Source organism: Oncorhynchus gorbuscha, linkage group LG03 (assembly GCF_021184085.1).
Source record: "Oncorhynchus gorbuscha isolate QuinsamMale2020 ecotype Even-year linkage group LG03, OgorEven_v1.0, whole genome shotgun sequence".
In the NCBI taxonomy this organism is placed as follows: Eukaryota; Metazoa; Chordata; class Actinopteri; order Salmoniformes; family Salmonidae; genus Oncorhynchus; species Oncorhynchus gorbuscha.
In genome coordinates this window covers 3,936,497-3,956,959 of record NC_060175.1, presented here as the reverse complement: position 1 = coordinate 3,956,959, position 20,463 = coordinate 3,936,497, and the positions used below count along the sequence as shown (strand labels likewise).

The following is a 20,463-nucleotide window of genomic DNA, read 5'->3' as shown; positions in this document are numbered from 1 at the left end:
TATTTTTTGGGCTGTTTTATTGTCTGAGCGCTGTACTCAGATTATTGCATGGTTTGCTTTTTCGTAAAGCTTTTTTGAAATCTGACACAGCGGTTGCATTAAGGAGAAGTTAATCTAAAATTCTATGCATAACACTTGTATTTTCATCGACAAATGGCTGTGTTTTTCTGTGACTTGGTGGTGACCAAACAATCGTTTGTGGTGCTTTCGCTGTAAAGCCTATTTGAAATCGGACACTGTGGCTGGATTTACAAGTAGTGTCTTTAAAAATGGTGTAAAACACTTGTATGCTTGAGGAATTTTAAGATTTGTTTTGAATTTGGCGCTCTGCACTTTCACTGGCTGTTGAGGTGGGACGCTACAGTCCCGAATATCCCAGAGAGGTTAATGATGAGACAGGCCTCTCCATCCTATCTTACTGGAAAGATATGCCTGTCAATGACTCACCTATGATATGGCCCTTGATCTGTTACTGCAGTGGTCAGTGTCGCACCTCTTAACTCTCCCTCAACAGGAAGTTACAGAGTTATTGTTCAGAACCTCACCTGTGATCTCTCCCTTACGGAAGGCGAAAGGAATGACCATGTCGAAGGGCCTGAAACCTGTTCCGTTCATACGGTTGGCTGGGTTATAGGACCCGTCTGTGACCTGGAGGGGAGAGGGAAACAAGAGGGGGATGGGGAGGGTGATCGTTAAAAACGTGACTGATACGTCTTTGGTAGGAGATCTGTCAAAACAGGAAGTGTGACTATCTCCACTGTATTTCTACCATTTACAATCTCATTCTGCCTGAGTCGTCCTGTAGTAAAAGCAGAGGTAAGAGAAAATCAGGTAGGCAGGCAGGGATTCAGATACAAGCCATCAGGGCAGACTGGTTCCGTTCGGTGCCTCTTGCAGGAGTACAGGGGTGCATGGAGTAAAGGAAGGAGGGATGGGTGGAGAGAGAGATAACAGATACCTGGAAAAACAGAAGCTCTCAGAACTCCTGGGAAGAGCGAGGAAGAGAAACCCAAATACCTGTAACCATGGTAATATATAGTAGATGAGCAGGGAAGAGGATGAGTAGAGGACAGAAGATGCATTTTGATAGACATTGCAAGCCAAGACTTTGCCAGATTCAGCTTTTGATATACCCTCGATAGTCAGGCCAAGGGCACGGGTCTGTCTGGTGGCCGCCCTGATGGACGGGCCAAGGGCACGGGTCTGTCTGGTGGCCGCCCTGATGGACGGGCCAAGGGCACGGGTCTGTCTGGTGGCCGCCCTGATGGACGGGCCAAGGGCACGGGTCTGTCTGGTGGCCAAGGGCACGGGTCTGTCTGGTGGCCGCCCTGATGGACGGGCCAAGGGCACGGGTCTGTCTGGTGGCCAAGGGCACGGGTCTGTCTGGTGGCCAAGGGCACGGGTCTGTCTGGTGGCCAAGGGCACGGGTCTGTCTGGTGGCCAAGGGCACGGGTCTGTCTGGTGGCCGCCCTGATGGACGGGCCAAGGGCACGGGTCTGTCTGGTGGCCGCCCTGATGGACGGGCCAAGGGCACGGGTCTGTCTGGTGGCCGCCCTGATGGACGGGCCAAGGGCACGGGTCTGTCTGGTGGCCAAGGGCACGGGTCTGTCTGGTGGCCAAGGGCACGGGTCTGTCTGGTGGCCGCCCTGATGGACGGGCCAAGGGCACGGGTCTGTCTGGTGGCCAAGGGCACGGGTCTGTCTGGTGGCCAAGGGCACGGGTCTGTCTGGTGGCCGCCCTGATGGACGGGCCAAGGGCACGGGTCTGTCTGGTGGCCAAGGGCACGGGTCTGTCTGGTGGCCAAGGGCACGGGTCTGTCTGGTGGCCAAGGGCACGGGTCTGTCTGGTGGCCAAGGGCACGGGTCTGTCTGGTGGCCAAGGGCACGGGTCTGTCTGGTGGCCAAGGGCACGGGTCTGTCTGGTGGCCAAGGGCACGGGTCTGTCTGGTGGCCAAGGGCACGGGTCTGTCTGGTGGCCAAGGGCACGGGTCTGTCTGGTGGCCAAGGGCACGGGTCTGTCTGGTGGCCAAGGGCACGGGTCTGTCTGGTGGCCAAGGGCACGGGTCTGTCTGGTGGCCAAGGGCACGGGTCTGTCTGGTGGCCAAGGGCACGGGTCTGTCTGGTGGCCAAGGGCACGGGTCTGTCTGGTGGCCAAGGGCACGGGTCTGTCTGGTGGCCAAGGGCACGGGTCCTGGTGGCCAAGGGCACGGGTCTGTCTGGTGGCCAAGGGCACGGGTCTGTCTGGTGGCCAAGGGCACGGGTCTGTCTGGTGGCCAAGGGCACGGGTCTGTCTGGTGGGCACGGGTCTGTCTGGTGGGCACGGGTCTGTCTGGTGGCCAAGGGCACGGGTCTGTCTGGTGGGCACGGGTCTGTCTGGTGGGCACGGGTCTGTCTGGTGGCCAAGGGCACGGGTCTGTCTGGTGGCCAAGGGCACGGGTCTGTCTGGTGGCCAAGGGCACGGGTCTGTCTGGTGGCCAAGGGCACGGGTCTGTCTGGTGGCCAAGGGCACGGGTCTGTCTGGTGGCCAAGGGCACGGGTCTGTCTGGTGGCCAAGGGCACGGGTCTGTCTGGTGGCCAAGGGCACGGGTCTGTCTGGTGGCCAAGGGCACGGGTCTGTCTGGTGGCCAAGGGCACGGGTCTGTCTGGTGGCCAAGGGCACGGGTCTGTCTGGTGGCCAAGGGCACGGGTCTGTCTGGTGGCCAAGGGCACGGGTCTGTCTGGTGGCCAAGGGCACGGGTCTGTCTGGTGGCCAAGGGCACGGGTCTGTCTGGTGGCCAAGGGCACGGGTCTGTCTGGTGGCCAAGGGCACGGGTCTGTCTGGTGGCCAAGGGCACGGGTCTGTCTGGTGGCCAAGGGTCTGTCTGGTGGCCGTCCTGATGGACGGGCCTAGGGCACGGGTCTGTCTGGTGGCCTAGGGCACGGGTCTATCTGGTGGCCGTCCTGATGGACGGGTCTGTCTGGTGGCCGTCCTGACTATACACGATGAAAGATGTGCGTCTGTGTTCTCGGAAGAAAAGCAAGGAAAAATCCCTCTCCGTTCCAACATACTGAACCTTAGTAGTCGAGGAATATGTGTGTGATCCCACACAGTCCTATTGTGGTAGGAACAGGAGAGAGGCGTCTGTGTTTCCACTGTAATGGGTCTGGCATGGTGCCACGGTTGGGGTCGCTGACTGACAACGAGGGCAGGATGGAGACTAGATAACGAAATGGAACTAACATGGCATGGGACACGGGTCTTTCTCCAGTGTACGATCAGAGAGCGGTAGAATATTAGCCCAAAAAAACAGGGAGATGGATAGAGGTGTTTCTCGGGTCTGTCAGGGCTGGAAGGAAGGAAGGAAGGGAGGAAGGGGATGGATAGAGGGCACTCTGTCTGGTGGCCAAGGGCTGGAAGGAAGGAAGGAAGGGAGATGGATAGAGGTGTTTCTCTACTCTGTACCCAGGGCTGGAAGGAAGGAAGGAAGGAGATGGATACGGTGTACTCTGTCCCAGGGCTGGAAGGAAGGAAGGACGGAGATGGATCTGGTTTCTCTACTCTGCGGCCTACTCTGTACCCAGGGCTGGAAGGAAGGGAGATGGATAGAGGTGTTTCTCTACTCTGTACCCAGGGCTGGAAGGAAGAGAGATGGATAGAGGTGTTTCTCTACTCTGTACCCAGGGCTGGAAGGAAGGAAAGAAGGAAGGAAGGAAGGGAGATGGATAGAGGTGTTTCTCTACTCTGTACCCAGGGCTGGAAGGAAGGAAGGAAGGAAGGAAGGAAGGAAGGAAGGAAGGAAGGAAGGAAGGAGGAGGAAGGGAGATGGATAAGGTGTTTCTCTACTCTGTACCCAGGGCTGGAAGGAAGGAAGGAAGGAAGGAAGGAAGGAATGGATGTGTGAACACAGTACCCAGGGCTGGAAGGAAGGAAGGGAGATGGATAGAGGTGTTTCTCACTCTGTACCCAGGGCTGGAAGGAAGGAAGGGAGATGGATAGAGGTGTTTCTGACTCTGTACCCAGGGCAGGATGGAGGAAGGAAGGAAGGAACTAAGATGGCATGGGTGTTTCTCAGTCTGATCAGGGCTGGAAGGAAGGAAGGAAGGGAGATGGATAGAGGTGTTTCTCTACTCTGTACCCAGGGCTGGAAGGAAGGAAGGAAGGGAGATGGATAGAGGTGTTTCTCTACTCTGTACCCAGGGCTGGAAGGAAGGAAGGAAGGGAGATGGATAGAGGTGTTTCTCTACTCTGTACCCAGGGCTGGAAGGAAGGAAGGAAGGGAGATGGATAGAGGTGTTTCTCTACTCTGTACCCAGGGCTGGAAGGAAGGAAGGAAGGGAGATGGATAGAGGTGTTTCTCTACTCTGTACCCAGGGCTGGAAGGAAGGAAGGAAGGGAGATGGATAGAGGTGTTTCTCTACTCTGTACCCAGGGCTGGAAGGAAGGGAGATGGATAGAGGTGTTTCTCTACTCTGTACCCAGGGCTGGAAGGAAGGAAAGAAGGAAGGAAGGAAGGGAGATGGATAGAGGTGTTTCTCTACTCTGTACCCAGGGCTGGAAGGAAGGAAGGAAGGAAGGGAGATGGATAGAGGTGTTTCTCTACTCTGTACCCAGGGCTGGAAGGAAGGGAGATGGATAGAGGTGTTTCTCTACTCTGTACCCAGGGCTGGAAGGAAGGAAGGGAGATGGATAGAGGTGTTTCTCTACTCTGTACCCAGGGCTGGAAGGAAGGAAGGGAGATGGATAGAGGTGTTTCTCTACTCTGTACCCAGGGCTGGAAGGAAGGAAGGAAGGAGATGGATAGAGGTGTTTCTCTACTCTGTACCCAGGGCTGGAAGGAAGGAAGGAAGGAAGGAAGGAAGGAAGGGAGATGGATAGAGGTGTTTCTCTACTCTGTACCCATGGCTGGAATCCGGCGGCTCCAGGAGCAGCTGACTGCTGATTGGCTGACTGTTGCTGCATCATTGGATCCTCATCAGTCGCCTGGGGAATCACAACCATGTCAGGTTTCACACACAATCTAAAAAGACATGATCTTATCACCATCACAACTGAAACAGGATCCAAAATGTCTGCACAGGATCAGACAAAGACACAGGGATGCATTTTCATAACATATTAGAGCATCCTTCCACGACCCTGCATCCCCCGGCAGCATCCTTCCACGACCCTGCATCCCCCGGCAGCATCCTTCCACGACCCTGCATCCCCCGGCAGCATCCTTCCACGACCCTGCATCCCCCGGCAGCATCCTTCCACGACCCTGCATCCCCCGGCAGCATCCTTCCACGACCCTGCATCCCCCGGCAGCATCCTTCCCTGCATCCCCCGGCAGCATCCTTCCCTGCATCCCCCGGCAGCATCCTTCCCTGCATCCCCCCGGCAGCATCCTTCCCTGCATCCCCCGGCAGCATCCTTCCCTGCATCCCCGGCAGCATCCTTCCCTGCATCCCCCGGCAGCATCCTTCCCTGCATCCCCCGGCAGCATCCTTCCCTGCATCCCCCGGCAGCATCCTTCCCTGCATCCCCCGGCAGCATCCTTCCCTGCATCCCCCGGCAGCATCCTTCCCTGCATCCCCCGGCAGCATCCTTCCACGACCCTGCATCCCCCGGCAGCATCCTTCCACGACCCTGCATCCCCCGGCAGCATCCTTCCACGACCCTGCATCCCCCGGCAGCATCCTTCCACGACCCTGCATCCCCCGGCAGCATCCTTCCACGACCCTGCATCCCCCGGCAGCATCCTTCCACGACCCTGCATCTCCCCCAACAGTATAGTTCCACAACCCTGCATCCCCCGGCAGCATCCTTCCACAACCCTGCCCCCCCGGCAGCATCCTTCCACGACCCTGCATCTCCCCCAACAGTAGAATTCCACTACCCTGCACCCCCCAACAGTATAGTTCCACAACCCTGCATCTTCCCCCAACAGTAGAATTCCACTACCCTGCCCCCCCCAACAGTATAGTTCCACAACCCTGCATCTTCCCCAACAGTAGAATTCCACTACCCTGCATCTCACCATGACTTTGAAGGGGCTCTTGGGGACGTTCTCCCCTCCAAACCGTACGTATATGACATAGTTCCCGGGGTCGGTGCGGTGTAGAAGATATCGAATGTTCCGTCCTCGTTCTGGATGACATCAGCCTCCACCTCGGTCCCATCCGGCGTCACCACGATACATGTCACCTTCCCCTTCCCAGCTGCCTTAGCGTTCACCACAAAGCCCACCTCTTCCCCGACCGCGATGACGGGGCGATACCAGGACCTGGTCGGAATAACAGATAAAAAGAGAAGTCAGGAGAAGAAAATTGTAACTGAAAAGCTCAGATGAACATCAGAGGCATGTAGGATGTTATTCTAATGTGCGTTGTATCCATTTGATTCTGTGTAGCAAAACCTTTTGTCCACGATACACACACACACACACACCCCCCGGGAGAGGAAAGTATATCCTATCAGTCTGGAAGGACCAGTGTGTAACATTACCTCCACAGGGCTCAACACCGGTGCTAAGATTACAGAACACTGTGTTTAACTTTGAGCCCAAAGAGTTCTCTAGTTAACATATAGTTTCCTTTCTGCCAAAAACAAGCGAATGTAAAAAAAAAATTAAATTTGCGGTGCTCCGTGATTGGATGAGCTTGAGGTCCAGAATGCAGGTCACGTCAGACACCCATGACGACTCCCTCACCTGCGACGGTGCATTTGCTGGCGTCTCCTGAGGACGTGGCTCTGACCCGGTAGGGCGAGGCAGGGATCTCATCTCCTCCGTACTTGATCACGATGGTGTACCGCCCCACCTTGTCAGGTACGTAGGACACCAGGTAGGTCCCGTCACGGTTGTCCTGGATACCAACCCTCTTCGGCTTCCCATCTTGGTCCTGAGAAAAACAATGTTTCAGACCTATTACACAAGTGATCCTGCTTAACAAATCAAATCAAATGCATTTATAAAGCCCTTCGTACATCAGCTGATATCTCAAAGTGCTGTACAGAAACCCAGCCTAAAACCCCCAACAGCAAACAATGGAGGTGTAGAAGCACGGTGGCTAGGAAAAACTCCCTAACTCACCCAGTAATTCATTATTTGTCATCTTAATATTAAGCTCACAAGCAACTATTTTACAACCAAGATGTTATATATATAGCGCACAATTGGCCATGTCAAGTGTATAGGTTGGCAGGCTACAACTTTAATGAGAACATTACATTTACTAGTTTTACATGACCACTATACTTCTTCCTGTTAGTTTACTACATGACCACTGGCAGTGAGTACTGTTAGTTTACTACATGACCACTGGCAGCGAGTACTATACTTCCTGTTAGTTTACTACATGACTACTGGCAGTACTATACTTCATGACCACTGGCAGTGCGTACTATACTTCCTGTTAGTTTACTACATGACTACTGACTATACTTCCTGGCATGACCACTGGCAGTGAGTACTATACTTCCTGTTAGTTTACTACATGACTACTGGCAGCGAGTACTATACTTCCTGTTAGTTTACTACATGACTACTGGCAGCGAGTACTATACTTCCTGTTAGTTTACTACAATCTGGCTAATGTGTTTTGAGTACTATACTTCCTGTTAGTTTACTACATGACTACTGCAGTGAGTACTATACTTCCTGACCACTGGCAGTGAACTATACATCCTGTTAGTTTACTACATGACTACTGGCAGCGAGTACTATATTATGACCACTGGGTACTATACTTCCTGTTAGTTTACTACATGACTACTGGGCACATCAATATCTTGAATCTACTGGCAGTGAGTACTATACTTCCTGTTAGTTTCTTTGAAAGATATTTACTGGCAGCGAGTACTAAAAGTTTACTACATGACAGTACTATACTTCCTGTTAGTTTTACATGACTACTGGCAGCAAATACTTCCTGTTAGTTTTTACATGACTACTGGCAGAAAGAAACTTGTTTCTGACCAAATCTGGCAGTGAGTACTAATCCTGTTAGTTTACTACATGACTGGGGGAAGTACTATACTTCATGACCATTGACTGTCACTGGTTAAACTGAGTAAACTTCCTGTTAGTTTACTACATGACTACTGGCATGAGTACTATACTTCCTGTTAGTTTAATCATGACTGTTGAGTACTATACTTCCTGTTAGTTTACCAATTGACTACTGGGGAGTACTAAGAAACTCATGTGATACTATACTTCCTGTTAGTTTACTACATGACTAACAATCTGTTGGTAGGACAAGGTACTATATGTTAGTTTTTGAGAACATGGAAGTCAGTGATTTATACTTGGCAGGAGTCAACTTCCTGATGCATGACTACTGGCATGTGATACTATACTTCCTGTTAGTTTACTACATGACTAAGTGGCAGCGAGTACTATACTTCCTGTTAGTTTACTACATGAACTGGCAGCGAGTACTATACTTCCTGTTAGTTTACTACATGACCACTGGCAGTGAGTACTATACTTCCTGTTAGTTTACTACATGACCACTGGGAGTACTATACTTCCTGTTAGTTTACTACATGACCACTGGCAGTGAGTACTATACTTTTGTCAAGTTTACTAAGACTAAAGTACTATACTTCCTGTTAGTTTAACATGACCACTGTGAGTACTATACTTCCTGTTAGTTTAAATGTACTGGCAAGTACTATACTTCCTGTTAGTTTACTACGTGAATGGGTGAGCTAACTTCCTGTTAGTTTACTACATTCACACAATCAGGCTCTTCCGTTTCAAAGCCCCCAAAATAACCCACATTCAAGAAACATCAATATCTTGAATCACGCTGGAAAGATATTTAATCATTTATTTTACCGAAAGCAAATTACTTGTTTTTGTTTTAATCACGACGCCTTAAATGAAATTGTTTCATAATCATGATCTGGTGGCACCAACTGGGGGAAAAAATGTGTGTCACTGGTTAAACTGAGGAAAATGTTTGTCTGGATTCCTGGCATGGGGTGTGTTGTTTAAAATGAGTTCTTCTGCCAATGGGGAAAGAAATCATGTGATAGGATACCAATCTGTTGGTAGGACAAATGAGTTTGAGAACATGGAATCAGTGACCACTTGTTAGGTAAATGAGCTTCATAATCACTACCACATTTTAAATGAGCTCATTTATTAATCACTACCATATTTTTAGTCAAATGAGCTTCATAATCATTTGTCCCAAAAGTACAAGTAGCAGCTGAATGAGCTTCATAATCACTACAAAGAAACGCTCACACGCTTAAATGAGTTAATCATTTATTACCACTTAAATGAGCTTCATAATCACTACCACTTAAATGAGCTTCATAATCACTACCACTTAAATGAGCTTCATAATCACTACCACTTAAATGAGCTAAATAATCACTACCACTTAAATGAGCTAAATAATCACTACCACTTAAATGAGCTAAATAATCACTACCACTTAAATGAGCTTAATAATCATTTAGCTGATAATCTCCTCATGTTATTTCTATATCCATTACCCATGATGCTAGTTTGTAGTGACAGGGCTGTAGGATGAAGTGGTGTTTCCATAGATACATTATAGTTAGTTGCCTGTGGAGGTAACCACTGCTTTAGACTCCATGAAAAAAATGGCTTCATTTCACAGTCCTCTTCCTTCCTTCCTACGCTGTTAGTGAGAACGTGGTAATAATGTTTGTTGTTAAAAATAAAAAAAACTGAATGAGATCAAGGACAGATTTGCAGTTGTCTTTGTGGGATGGAGTCATCAACGCAGTGGTCCCTCACAAGTAACTACACTACTCAAAAAAAATAAAGGGAACACTAAAATAACACATCCTAGATCTGAATGAAATATTCTTATTAAAATCTCTTTAAGTGTTCCCTTTATTTTTTTGAGCAGTGTACATTCTGTGTGAAAAGACGACACTTCGCCCTACAGAGAAGACCAAGAGGATGTTGGTGTTTTAGGTATTACTCTTTAAAGAGACTGACGTTACTACACATTCACATAGTAATAAGCTACATGTATTTACATATGTTACTACTAAGTACATCCATAGAGCAGTGTAGTACTTCCTACTTCCTTCTTTGGTTCTCTTGTTTAAGACTAAATTGTTCCTACATATGTAGTGTTTATTTACTATGCATTTACCAGGCTGTTAAAGGGAGAGTTACCGGGACCATCCATAGAGCAGTGATACTGACCGTCTACAGTTACCGGGACCATCCATAGAGCAGTGATACTGACCGTCTACAGTTACCGGGACCATCCATAGAGCAGTGCTACTGACCGTCTACAGTTACCTGTAAATAGAGCAGGGAGGGTGACCATAGGCGTCTACAGACCCCATAGAGCAGTGCTACTGACCGACCACCGCCGAGACACTAGCCGTTATATGTTTCTCGAAAGTCCAGCCTGCTTCGAGAACCACAATACAACCCTCAGGTGAACTCACTGTGATCTGGACGGATAGTTGTCCCTCTCAAAGCGTCCTAAAAAATTGGCATCGATGGTGAACTCCACTGGAAAGCTGGCTGGCACTCCAGTGGACAAATTTCCTTTATATTAGACCTGGACCACCGGTATTAGCCACCATTTTCTATTTTAGCAAAACTACTTCAAAGAAAAAACAGCAATTTATCATCCACTCAATAAAATGGGTAGGCAGACTCACATTTAAAAAGAGGCCTTTTTTCTGGGCAAAGTCACAAACTTTAATCATGCAGTTTTTGATGAAATCTCCGTAAATGGCCGGGCTGATTTAGCGATCTCTTCTGAAAATAAAACTGGCCTTGACAGCAGCCTGGCCTTGTGATTTGGCTTTTTTGAACAGAGCCTGTCGAGATTTGAGGCCTCGTTTTAATTCCTCTGCCTTTTGTAGCCTTTGTTCCATGTCCATATTCTTGTTTTTGTCCGGTGGATGTCGTCTCAGATTATACTCTTTCAGTACCGCCACACTTTCTCCACACAGAAGAAAGGTTTTCCAATAAATACTCCGACTCCCACCTTGTTTGAAACCCCGGTTCTCAGTGTCCACCTTCCGTTTTGCCATTTTTGATGGGTATCTGAAAGTTAATTTTACTGTGATGCTGACAACTGCTGTAATAAATATTGAAATGGCAGCCTACTGCTCGGTTCACCGTTGCATTTGGGAAATGTAAATTGGTGCGTGAAAAGATCTGCGGGCTGCCGGCTTCTGTAGGCCGGTTCTAATAATAAATCAAGATCTCCCAGGGGCCTGTAAAAAACCTTACTGATAGGCCTAGGGATGTCTGTCCGGTGACTGACCTGTCTATACTGATAGGCCTAGGGCCGGTTCTGACCGGGACCCCCCACCGCCGAGACACTAGCCGTTATGTGTTCTCGAAAGTCCAGCCTGACTTACTGATAGGAAACACGGTTCCCTCAGGTGAACTCACTGTGATCTACTGATAGGCCTCCTGCGTCCTTGGCACGATGGTGAACTGTCCTGGAAAGTGACTGACCTGACTACCTGGACCACTGATAGGCCTAGGGCACGGTTCTGGTCCGGTGACTAAACCTGACTATACTGATAGGCCTAGGGTCTAGAATTAAGGTGTAAACATTGTCCGGTGACTGACCTAAAAAACTATACTGATAAACGGTTCTGTCCGGTGACTGACCTGACTATACTGATAGGCCTAGGGCACGGTTCTGTCCGGTGACTGACCTGACTATACTGATAGGCCTAGGGCACGGTTCTGTCCGGTGACTGACCTGACTATACTGATAGGCCTAGGGCACGGTTCTGTCCGGTGACTGACCTGACTATACTGATAGGCCTAGGGCACGGTTCTGTCCGGTGACTGACCTGCCTATACTGATAGGCCTAGGGCACGGTTCTGTCCGGTGACTGACCTGCCTATACTGATAGGCCTAGGGCACGGTTCTGTCCGGTGACTGACCTGCCTATACTGATAGGCCTAGGGCACGGTTCTGTCCGGTGACTGACCTGCCTATACTGATAGGCCTAGGGCACGGTTCTGTCCGGTGACTGACCTGACTATACTGATAGGCCTAGGGCACGGTTCTGTCCGGTGACTGACCTGACTATACTGATAGGCCTAGGGCACGGTTCTGTCCGGTGACTGATACTGATAGGCCTCTGTCCGGTGACTGACCTGCCTATACTGATAGGCCTAGGGCACGGTACTGTCCGGTGACTGACCTGCCTATACTGATAGGCCTAGGGCACGGTTCTGTCCGGTGACTGACCTGACTATACACGATGAAAGATGTGTTTGTGTTCTCGGAAGAACAGCAACTAAAAATCGCTCCCTGTTCCAACATACTGAACCTTAGTAGTCGAGGAATATTACTTACGTGAAGTTTAAAGATTCTTTTTAAGAAAAAATGTTAACTGCCCATTTGATTTTCCTAGACATTTCACAGGGAAAACTCTGGGATCACAGTGTAATCACAGTAAAAATGGGTTTATCTGCTGTAATACCTGTGGCTAAAGAATGAACAGACAAGCATCTCAAAAACACACTGTACTCGATGTAACAGAGTCCAGATCAGTGAGTTACCTGCGCGTGATCTCCTCGTCAGCGTACTTGACCACTACAGAGTAGGGTCCCTCCACTGAAGGGGTGTAGGCTACAGTGTGTGTTCCATCTCCGTTGTTTATCACCTCCACCGGCTCAGCCACACCTGAGAAACACACACACACCTGACATCAGGACAGGACCGACCTTAGTCGTACCGGAAATGGAAAATATTGGTATTGAACACAATAAAGTAGTAACGGGGCGGCAGCGTAGCCTAGTGGTTAGAGCGTTGGACCAGTAACCGGAAGGTTGCGAGTTCAAACCCCCGAGCTGACAAGGTACAAATCTGTCGTTCTGCCCCTGAACAGGCAGTTAACCCACTGTTCCCAGGCAGTCATTGAAAATAAGAATATGTTCTTAACTGACTTGCCTGGTTAAATAAAGGTAAAATAAATAAAAAATATAAAAAGTATTGAATTAGACATAAAAAAATACAAAAGTATGTGGACACCTGTTCAAATGAGTCTGCTATTTTAGCCTGTTGCTGACAGGTGTGTATATTAAAACGGAGAACATTGGGAATAGAAAGGCCTAAACGTGGCACAGTCATAGGATGGCACCTTACCAAACAAGTCGGTTCGTGACGAAATTGAGCCACGAAGTAGTAGGCCACACAAGCTCACAGAACGGGACAGGGCCAGTGCTGAAGAGTGTAGTGGGATTAAAAATCGCCTCGGGAGCATCATGGCTGACGCAGCCGCACACAAGCCTAAGATCACCATGCGCAAAGCCAAGCTTCGGCTGGAGGGGTGGAAAGCTAGTGGCCATTGGACTCTGGAGCAGTGGAAACGCGTTCTCTGGAGTGATGACTCACGCGTCACCATTTGGCAGTTCGACGGCTGAATCTGGGTTTGGCGGGTGGCAGGAGAACGACCTCACCGAATGAGTGACAACTAAAGTTCAGAAGAATAATGGTCTCTTAAAGCTACATTATGCAATGACATTCTAGACGATTCTGTGCTTCCAACTTTGTGGCAACAGTTTGGGGAAGGCCCTTTCCAGTTTCAGCATGACAATACCTCCAAGCACAAAGCCAGGCCCATACAGAAATAGTTTGCAGAGATCTGTATCGGTGTGGAAGAACCAAACCTGACCTCAATCCCATGAATTGGCACGCCGACAGCCAAGCCAGACCTAACGGCTCAAAATCAGTGCCCGACCTGCAGCAATGTTCCAACATCTAGTGGAAAGACTTCCCAGAAGAGTGGAGGCTGTTATAGCAGCAATGTTCCAACATCTAGTGGAAAGCCTTCCCAGAAGAGTGGAGGCTGTTATAGCAGCAATGTTCCAACATCTAGTGGAAAGCCTTCCCAGAAGAGTGGAGGCTGTTATAGCAGCAATGTTCCAACATCTAGTGGAAAGCCTTCCCAGAAGAGTGGAGGCTGTTATAGCAGCAATGTTCCAACATCTAGTGGAAAGCCTTCCCAGAAGAGTGGAGGCTGTTATAGCAGCAATGTTCCAACATCTAGTGGAAAGCCTTCCCAGAAGTGTAGAGGCTGTTATAGCAGCTAAGGGGGGGACCAACTCCATGTTAATGCCCATGATTTTGCAATGAGATATTCGACAAGCAGGTGTCCGCGTACGTTTTGCAGTTGTAAATGAGAACTGGTTCTCAACTGGCCTACCTGGTTAAATAAAGGTGAAATTCAAATGTACTATAAGTATTCACACCCCACCGAGTCCCAACTTCATAAGATAGAAAAAGGTGTAGAATTGCTGGAAATTAGCTTTAAAACAGCAGAACAATTCTCTGCGCCATGCAAATGTGTTGTAGTCACCACAAGTCTCTCTGGGTAAATTCCCTGTCATCTCTTACAACTAACAGAAATAAAACTAACCCAGTCTGACATTTGGGGTGCTGTGACAGCCAGAGAGGGGCCACCTCACACACACTGAATCAAACCCTTACCTTTCGGTGCGGTGACGGCTACAGACAGCGGAGCCACCCCGGCCTTGCTGCAGTCCACAGTAAATGATTGTGGGATATTGGCGCGGACACCTGAGCTCACGCCGGGTCCAGAGATCTTCACCTTGCTGGGGTCAACCATGTCTTTCACTGGTACCTTGAATGGACTGCCTGATGGACAGAGAGAGAGAGAGAGAGTTAGATCCACCGACAGCTGGGCTTGGAGTTATTCCTAAACCAGATAAAATCAATGTTACGGTGAAACTCTGGGCACCAAATAGAACATTTCCAGCAGCAGCTTGTCCTTCATTGGTCTCTTGAACCAACAGGCTGGTGGACAGACGGGAGGATCCGCGGTTCTACAGGATAACAGATAGTTGCCGGAAAAACCAGCAACCCAGGGAACCCCCCCACCCAGGAAAACCAGGAACCCCCATTATATTTTAGTTAAAATAATGTTAAAATCTGGTCTTGTCAGGTGAAATGCCAGCGGCACTCTTCTTCCCAGGCCTATGACCACGTTGTCGACAAGCAATTACATTTTTGGTTCAGTACCCCCCCCTTTTTTGTTCAATCTAACTTAATCGACCTCCTGCATTACCAACCCCCCCCCCCCCAGGTTCACATTATGGCTTTGATCTAGTGTAGGGTCCCTGGGCTCGAACCAGGGACCGTCCGTACAACAGCCACCCACGAAGCATCGTCACCCATCGCACCACAAAAGCCGCGGCCCTTGCAGAGCAAAGAGGGAACAACCACTTCCAAGGTCTCAGAGCGAGTAACGTCACCGATTGAAACGCTATTAGCGCCAACTGCTAACTAGCTAGCCATTTCACATCGGTTACACTAGAAACTACACAGCTGATATAATTACTAAAACATTTTTTCATTGAAAACACAAAACATACACATACAAACACAACGACGTCACCCTGCCAAAACCCACCTGCACACACACACACTAATCTTTAACTCTGCAGCATAGTCTCAAACACAAACCTTGATGAGTGGGTTATTAGAGTCAGCCGTGCCATGCTAGGACAACAACCACATGTTCACCCAGGGGGGGCCCATTACACAGTTAGGGAACCTTGTAGTAGAGTCTCGTTACCTGGGATGTGTTTTCCTCCATACGTGATGTTAACGTCGTACAGGCCTGGGACGAATGGGATGTACTCTACGTTACAGCTGCCGTCCTTATTGTCTTTACAGGACATCTTAGACTCCGATGGGCCCTCGACTGTGATGCCCAGGCCTCCGATACCTGCCCCTCTGGGAAAAACACAGGATTAGAGCAGACTACTGTATTAAATGGTAGACATCAACAGGACTGTTGTGGAGCAGGACGAGAGCCTCAAGCTTTTCAGTGTCCACATCACTAAGGAGCCATCGCGGTCCACATCACTAAGGAGCCATCGCGGTCCACATCACTAAGGAGGTCCACATCACTAAGGAGCCATCATGGTCCACACACATACTAACACAGTTGTAAAAAGAGCAACAAAGGCTCTTCCCCCTCAGGAGACTGAACAGATTTGGCATCGGTCCTCAGATCCACCGCCTGGTATGACAACTGCTCGGCCTCCAACCTCAAAGCACTACAGAGGGTAGTGCGTACGGCACAGTACATCACCAGGACCAAGCTTCCTGCCATCCAGGACCTCTATACCAGGCGGTGTCAGAGGAAGGCCCAACATTTTTTTGCCAAAGACCCCAGTCATAGTCTGTTCTCGCTGCTACCGCACGGCAAGCAGAACTGATGCATCAAGTCCAGAAAATGAACAGCTTCTATCCCCAAGCTATAGGACGACTAATATAGTTGAACTCTATTGACTCAGATACGTTGCGGTTTATCATCTATCCTGTTGCCTAGTCACATGTACATATCCATCTCAATTACCTCATACCCCCAACACAAGTGAGCATTCTAATGTAAGTATACACTGGAGGAAATCAGCAACACCTGGACGGGGTGGAGACAATAACAAGGACAGGTGAGATAGATCAGGGCATGACAACCTATTCCCTATGGTGAACTACGTTTGACAAATAGGGTGCCATTTGGGACACATTCTAAGTCTGCCAGTCCAGACCAGAGGACGTTGTACTGCAGATGGACAGAGCTGGTGATCAGAAACTGTTATTTACAAAGAACGTGACAAACGTGTGATTTAAGACCGGTTGAACCAAACTACTGAACTAATGCTCAAGTCAAGTTTCCCCTGTTGATCAGTGCCGTCATACCTGGGTTCATTAAACACCAAACAGGAGAAAAGGTTTTAAAAGAAGATGAATGAACATCGCTCCATCCTTCTGTGTCTTAAGACATGAACATGTGTGTGTACCTACCTGGTGATGATGGAGAAGTTGTTGGGGGCCTCTGTGATGGCCTCCTGGAGCCCGGGGCCCTTAGCCAGAACCCTGGTAGGATCACAGCCCTCCTCTACCCCCACCTGGAAGGGACTCTTTGGGACCGGAGACTCATCGTACAGCACTTCCACAGCATGGACTCCTAGGAGATCAGAAAGATGTCAACCAACCACAAAAATCTATTCATAATACCCTTTTTACGTCAACAAAAGGCTCAAAATGGCAAGTTTTTTTTTTTACCGTTTTCAAAGGGTGTGTACTCAATGCCATAGGTCCCGTCCGCCTTGTCAGTGACGATACAGTCAGTCACGGCACCAGAGGGATTTCTGACCTGGGCTTTGATGTGGTCACCTCCCTTCTTAGTCAGAGACCTGGCATCTACTGTGAACTCCGTAGTAGCTTCCCGGAACAACGCTGGAGAGAAATTAAATTAAATAAATAGTTAATTTTGGTCGACTCATTTCCAAGTCATGTTGAGCTTTTGTTGACTTTGTTCCCCCCCCCCCACACACAAAAAACCTGCTCTCCATCCAGGGGTACTACTCCACAGCTGGCCCTGTGCTTTTCAACATCTGTGTATTTGTGTGGGGGGGTTGTCAACTTGCCATCCTCACCAACTGCCCCTTTGAACTCTAATAAGTCTTCCATTGAGGCAGCAGTGGTGACGTGATGTTCCTTATGTCACTGCTCTGAGGTGAGGTAATGGTTTTTATAGACTTCACTGTTCAACCGCTACAGAGTTATTCAGAAGCCCGACATGCTTCTAGAAACGCTCCCATTTCTTCTTGACAAAGCAATGTTCTCCACTACACAAAAGGGCTCCTGGTGTCATGTTAACTCGGCAAACAGCAGTTGTGGTCGATCAGAATGAAGATGAGTCACTTTCAGTTGGAGTAGGTTGTACCCAGACGGACAATAAAGTCGATCCTCTCCTACAGTTACCCAGGTTAAAGATTGCCAAGAGACACGCTACAATACACTGGGTTTCATGAGTTTGCTTCTCAGTGCCACTCCAAAATCAAATGTTTATTTTTTTGTTTTTAAAAACACTTTGTACATCAACAGTTGTCACAAAGTGCTTTATAGAAACATACACCCTAAAGAGCAACAGAGTGTCTGTAAATAAACTACCTTGTCCCTCCACTCCGGGGCCAAACACCTGGATTCTGGAGGTGTCCACTGCAGGGTCGACCATCACCTTGGCAGGGAACCCGGGCGTCGCCTTGCCTCCGTACTTCAGTAGCAGGGTGTACATCCCAGCGGTCAGGGGCACGTAGGTCACTGTGTAGGTGCCATCTTTGTTGTCGATCACCTGAATGAATGAATTATTTAAAAAAATATAAACTATTGAAGGGGATTTGTACCTGTAAGCACATTAGTTAGCTACTAAGCTTTTCTATGAGATTGGTATGCAGGACTTCTAAGAAAAATGTACTACTTCAAGAGTCAACAACAAACAGGTTGATAAGGCTACAGTAAGTAGGGTTTCTACCATCATATGAACAGTTCAATTAAGTAATTAATATTTCTATAAATATTTAATATTCCAATCTGTTAAGATAACCACTCTCCCATGGTACACACCTCGGTCTTCGCCTTATTGTTGCCAGAGTCAGAGGCAGCGTCCAGGGTGAGTTGACCCGGTCCAGCCCTGGAACAGTCCACATTCACCACACTGACCTCTCCCACCTTGGCCCTTTTCAGCCCCGAGCCAGATGCCACCACCTGACAGAATGATATTTAGAGGTATTTTGTCATTCAGACACCCTTATCCAGAGGGACTTGGCTACAATAAGGGCATTCAACATCAGTAGTCATATTGGTTTTCACTTGTAATGAATGATAAATCAGTCTCCCTAAACATAAGTACAATCGAAACAGTATTAGCAAGAGAAATAAATATGATAAAACGAGTTTAACAGTGTAGTGTTATAAGTCCCAGGTTGGTTATTACTGTCCGGCATGAAGGCAATGAACAAGGGATGTGCGTGTGTGAGTACACACTTAATTTGGAAAGTATTCAGACCACTTGACTTTTCCCACATTTTTGTTAGGTTACAGCCTTAGTCCAAAATGTATTACATCTTTTCTTCCCCCTCAAATCAATCTACAAAGATAAACAGAGAAAAGTACAGAGAGATCCTTGATGAAAACCTGCTAGACTGGGGTGAAGGTTCACCTTCCAACAGGACAATGACCCTAAGCACACACAGCCAAGACAGGAGTGGCTTCAGGACAAATCTCTGAATGTCCTCGAGTAGCCCAGCCAGAGCCCAGACTTGAACCTGATCGAAAATCTCTGGAGAAACCTGAAAATAGCTGTGCAGCAACGCTCCCCATCCAACCTGACAGAGCTAGAGGATCTGGGGAGAAACTCCACAAATACAGGTGTGCCAAGCTTGAAGCATCATACCCAAGAAGACTGGAGGCTGTAATCACTGAGTAAAGGGTCTGAATATTTACGTAAATGTTATATTTCCTGTTTGTTTTTTTAAATACATGTGCAAACATTTCTAAAAACCTTTTTTTACTTTGTCATTGGGGTATTGTGAGTAAATTGATGATGAAAAAAACAACTTAATCAATTTTAGAATAAGGCTAGAAGTTTAAAAATAAATAGAAAAAGTACAGGGGTCTGAATTATTATATTATTATTATTATATTAATTATTAAGCAGATGCTCTTATCAAATTGACTCAGTCGTGTGCGCACACAATTTTTACATGTGGGTGGTCCCGGGATTTGAACTCATTACCCTGGCATTGCAAGTGCCAGGCTACACCAACTGAGCTATTTAACCAGTGTACCCAAGTGCAGCGTTCACGCATCCCTACCTTGGTGGGGTCAAAGGGGCAGTTGACGTCAGAGTGGAAGGGGGATCCTGGGATATGAGTCTCCTCAAACAGGATGTTAACCAGGTACTCTCCTGGCTCTGTGGGAAGGTAGGACACGCTACAGGTCCCGTCCCCGTTATCAGAGCACTCTATCTTGGCTTCGGTGGGCCCCTCCACAGTCAGGCCCAGGCCACCGGTCCCTGCACCCTTAGTGTCGATGGTGAACTCAGCGGGATTACCCACCAAACCCCCCTTCAGACCTGGACCAAACGCCTTCACCTGGAGGGACAGACAAACCGTCAGTTTTAAATAGTCAATACAAACAGCCAGTTATCCGAACCGCCACTAAACAGAAGCAAAAATACTTTAAAAAAATTTTTTTTTTTTCATCATGAAATAATTCATTAGATTAGGGATCAATCTCTCGCTGTACTAGCTGACATCCTGTAGAACCTACACATCCAAAGTATATCTGACCAGATTATGAAAGACGGGCATTGTCATTTTGAATTCTGTAAAGTGAGTGTGGAAGAGGTGAGAAAATTATTGTTGTCCATCAACAATGACAAGCCACCGGGGTCTGACAACTTGGATGGAAAATAACTGAGGATAATAGTACCACTCCCATCTGTCATCTTCAATTTCAGCCTACTGAAAAGTATGTGCCCTCAGGCCTGGAGGGAAGGTAAAGTTATTCCACTACCTAAGAATAATAAAGCCCACTTTACTGACTCAAACAGCCAACCAACCAGCCTGTTGACAACACTTAGTTAAAAAAAAGATAAAGTGTTTGACCTGATACAATGCTATTTTACAGTAAATACCTT

General features: G+C 48.2%; 1 protein-coding gene across 1 annotated transcript in view; it reads right to left on the bottom strand.

Moving 5' to 3' along the window:
• Positions 1-20,463, bottom strand: part of LOC124024486 (filamin-B) — a 115,942-nt gene that overhangs the window by 28,154 nt on the left and 67,325 nt on the right. Inside the window, 17 exon segments of the mRNA XM_046338393.1 lie at positions 546-648; positions 4,876-4,959; positions 5,999-6,072; positions 6,075-6,230; positions 6,233-6,244; positions 6,671-6,860; positions 10,411-10,443; positions 10,446-10,513; positions 11,449-11,465; positions 12,467-12,629; positions 14,436-14,603; positions 15,544-15,704; positions 16,782-16,944; positions 17,043-17,216; positions 17,934-18,114; positions 18,387-18,527; positions 19,637-19,915. Of these exon segments, the coding sequence (XP_046194349.1) occupies positions 546-648; positions 4,876-4,959; positions 5,999-6,072; positions 6,075-6,230; positions 6,233-6,244; positions 6,671-6,860; positions 10,411-10,443; positions 10,446-10,513; positions 11,449-11,465; positions 12,467-12,629; positions 14,436-14,603; positions 15,544-15,704; positions 16,782-16,944; positions 17,043-17,216; positions 17,934-18,114; positions 18,387-18,527; positions 19,637-19,915 (2,167 nt within the window).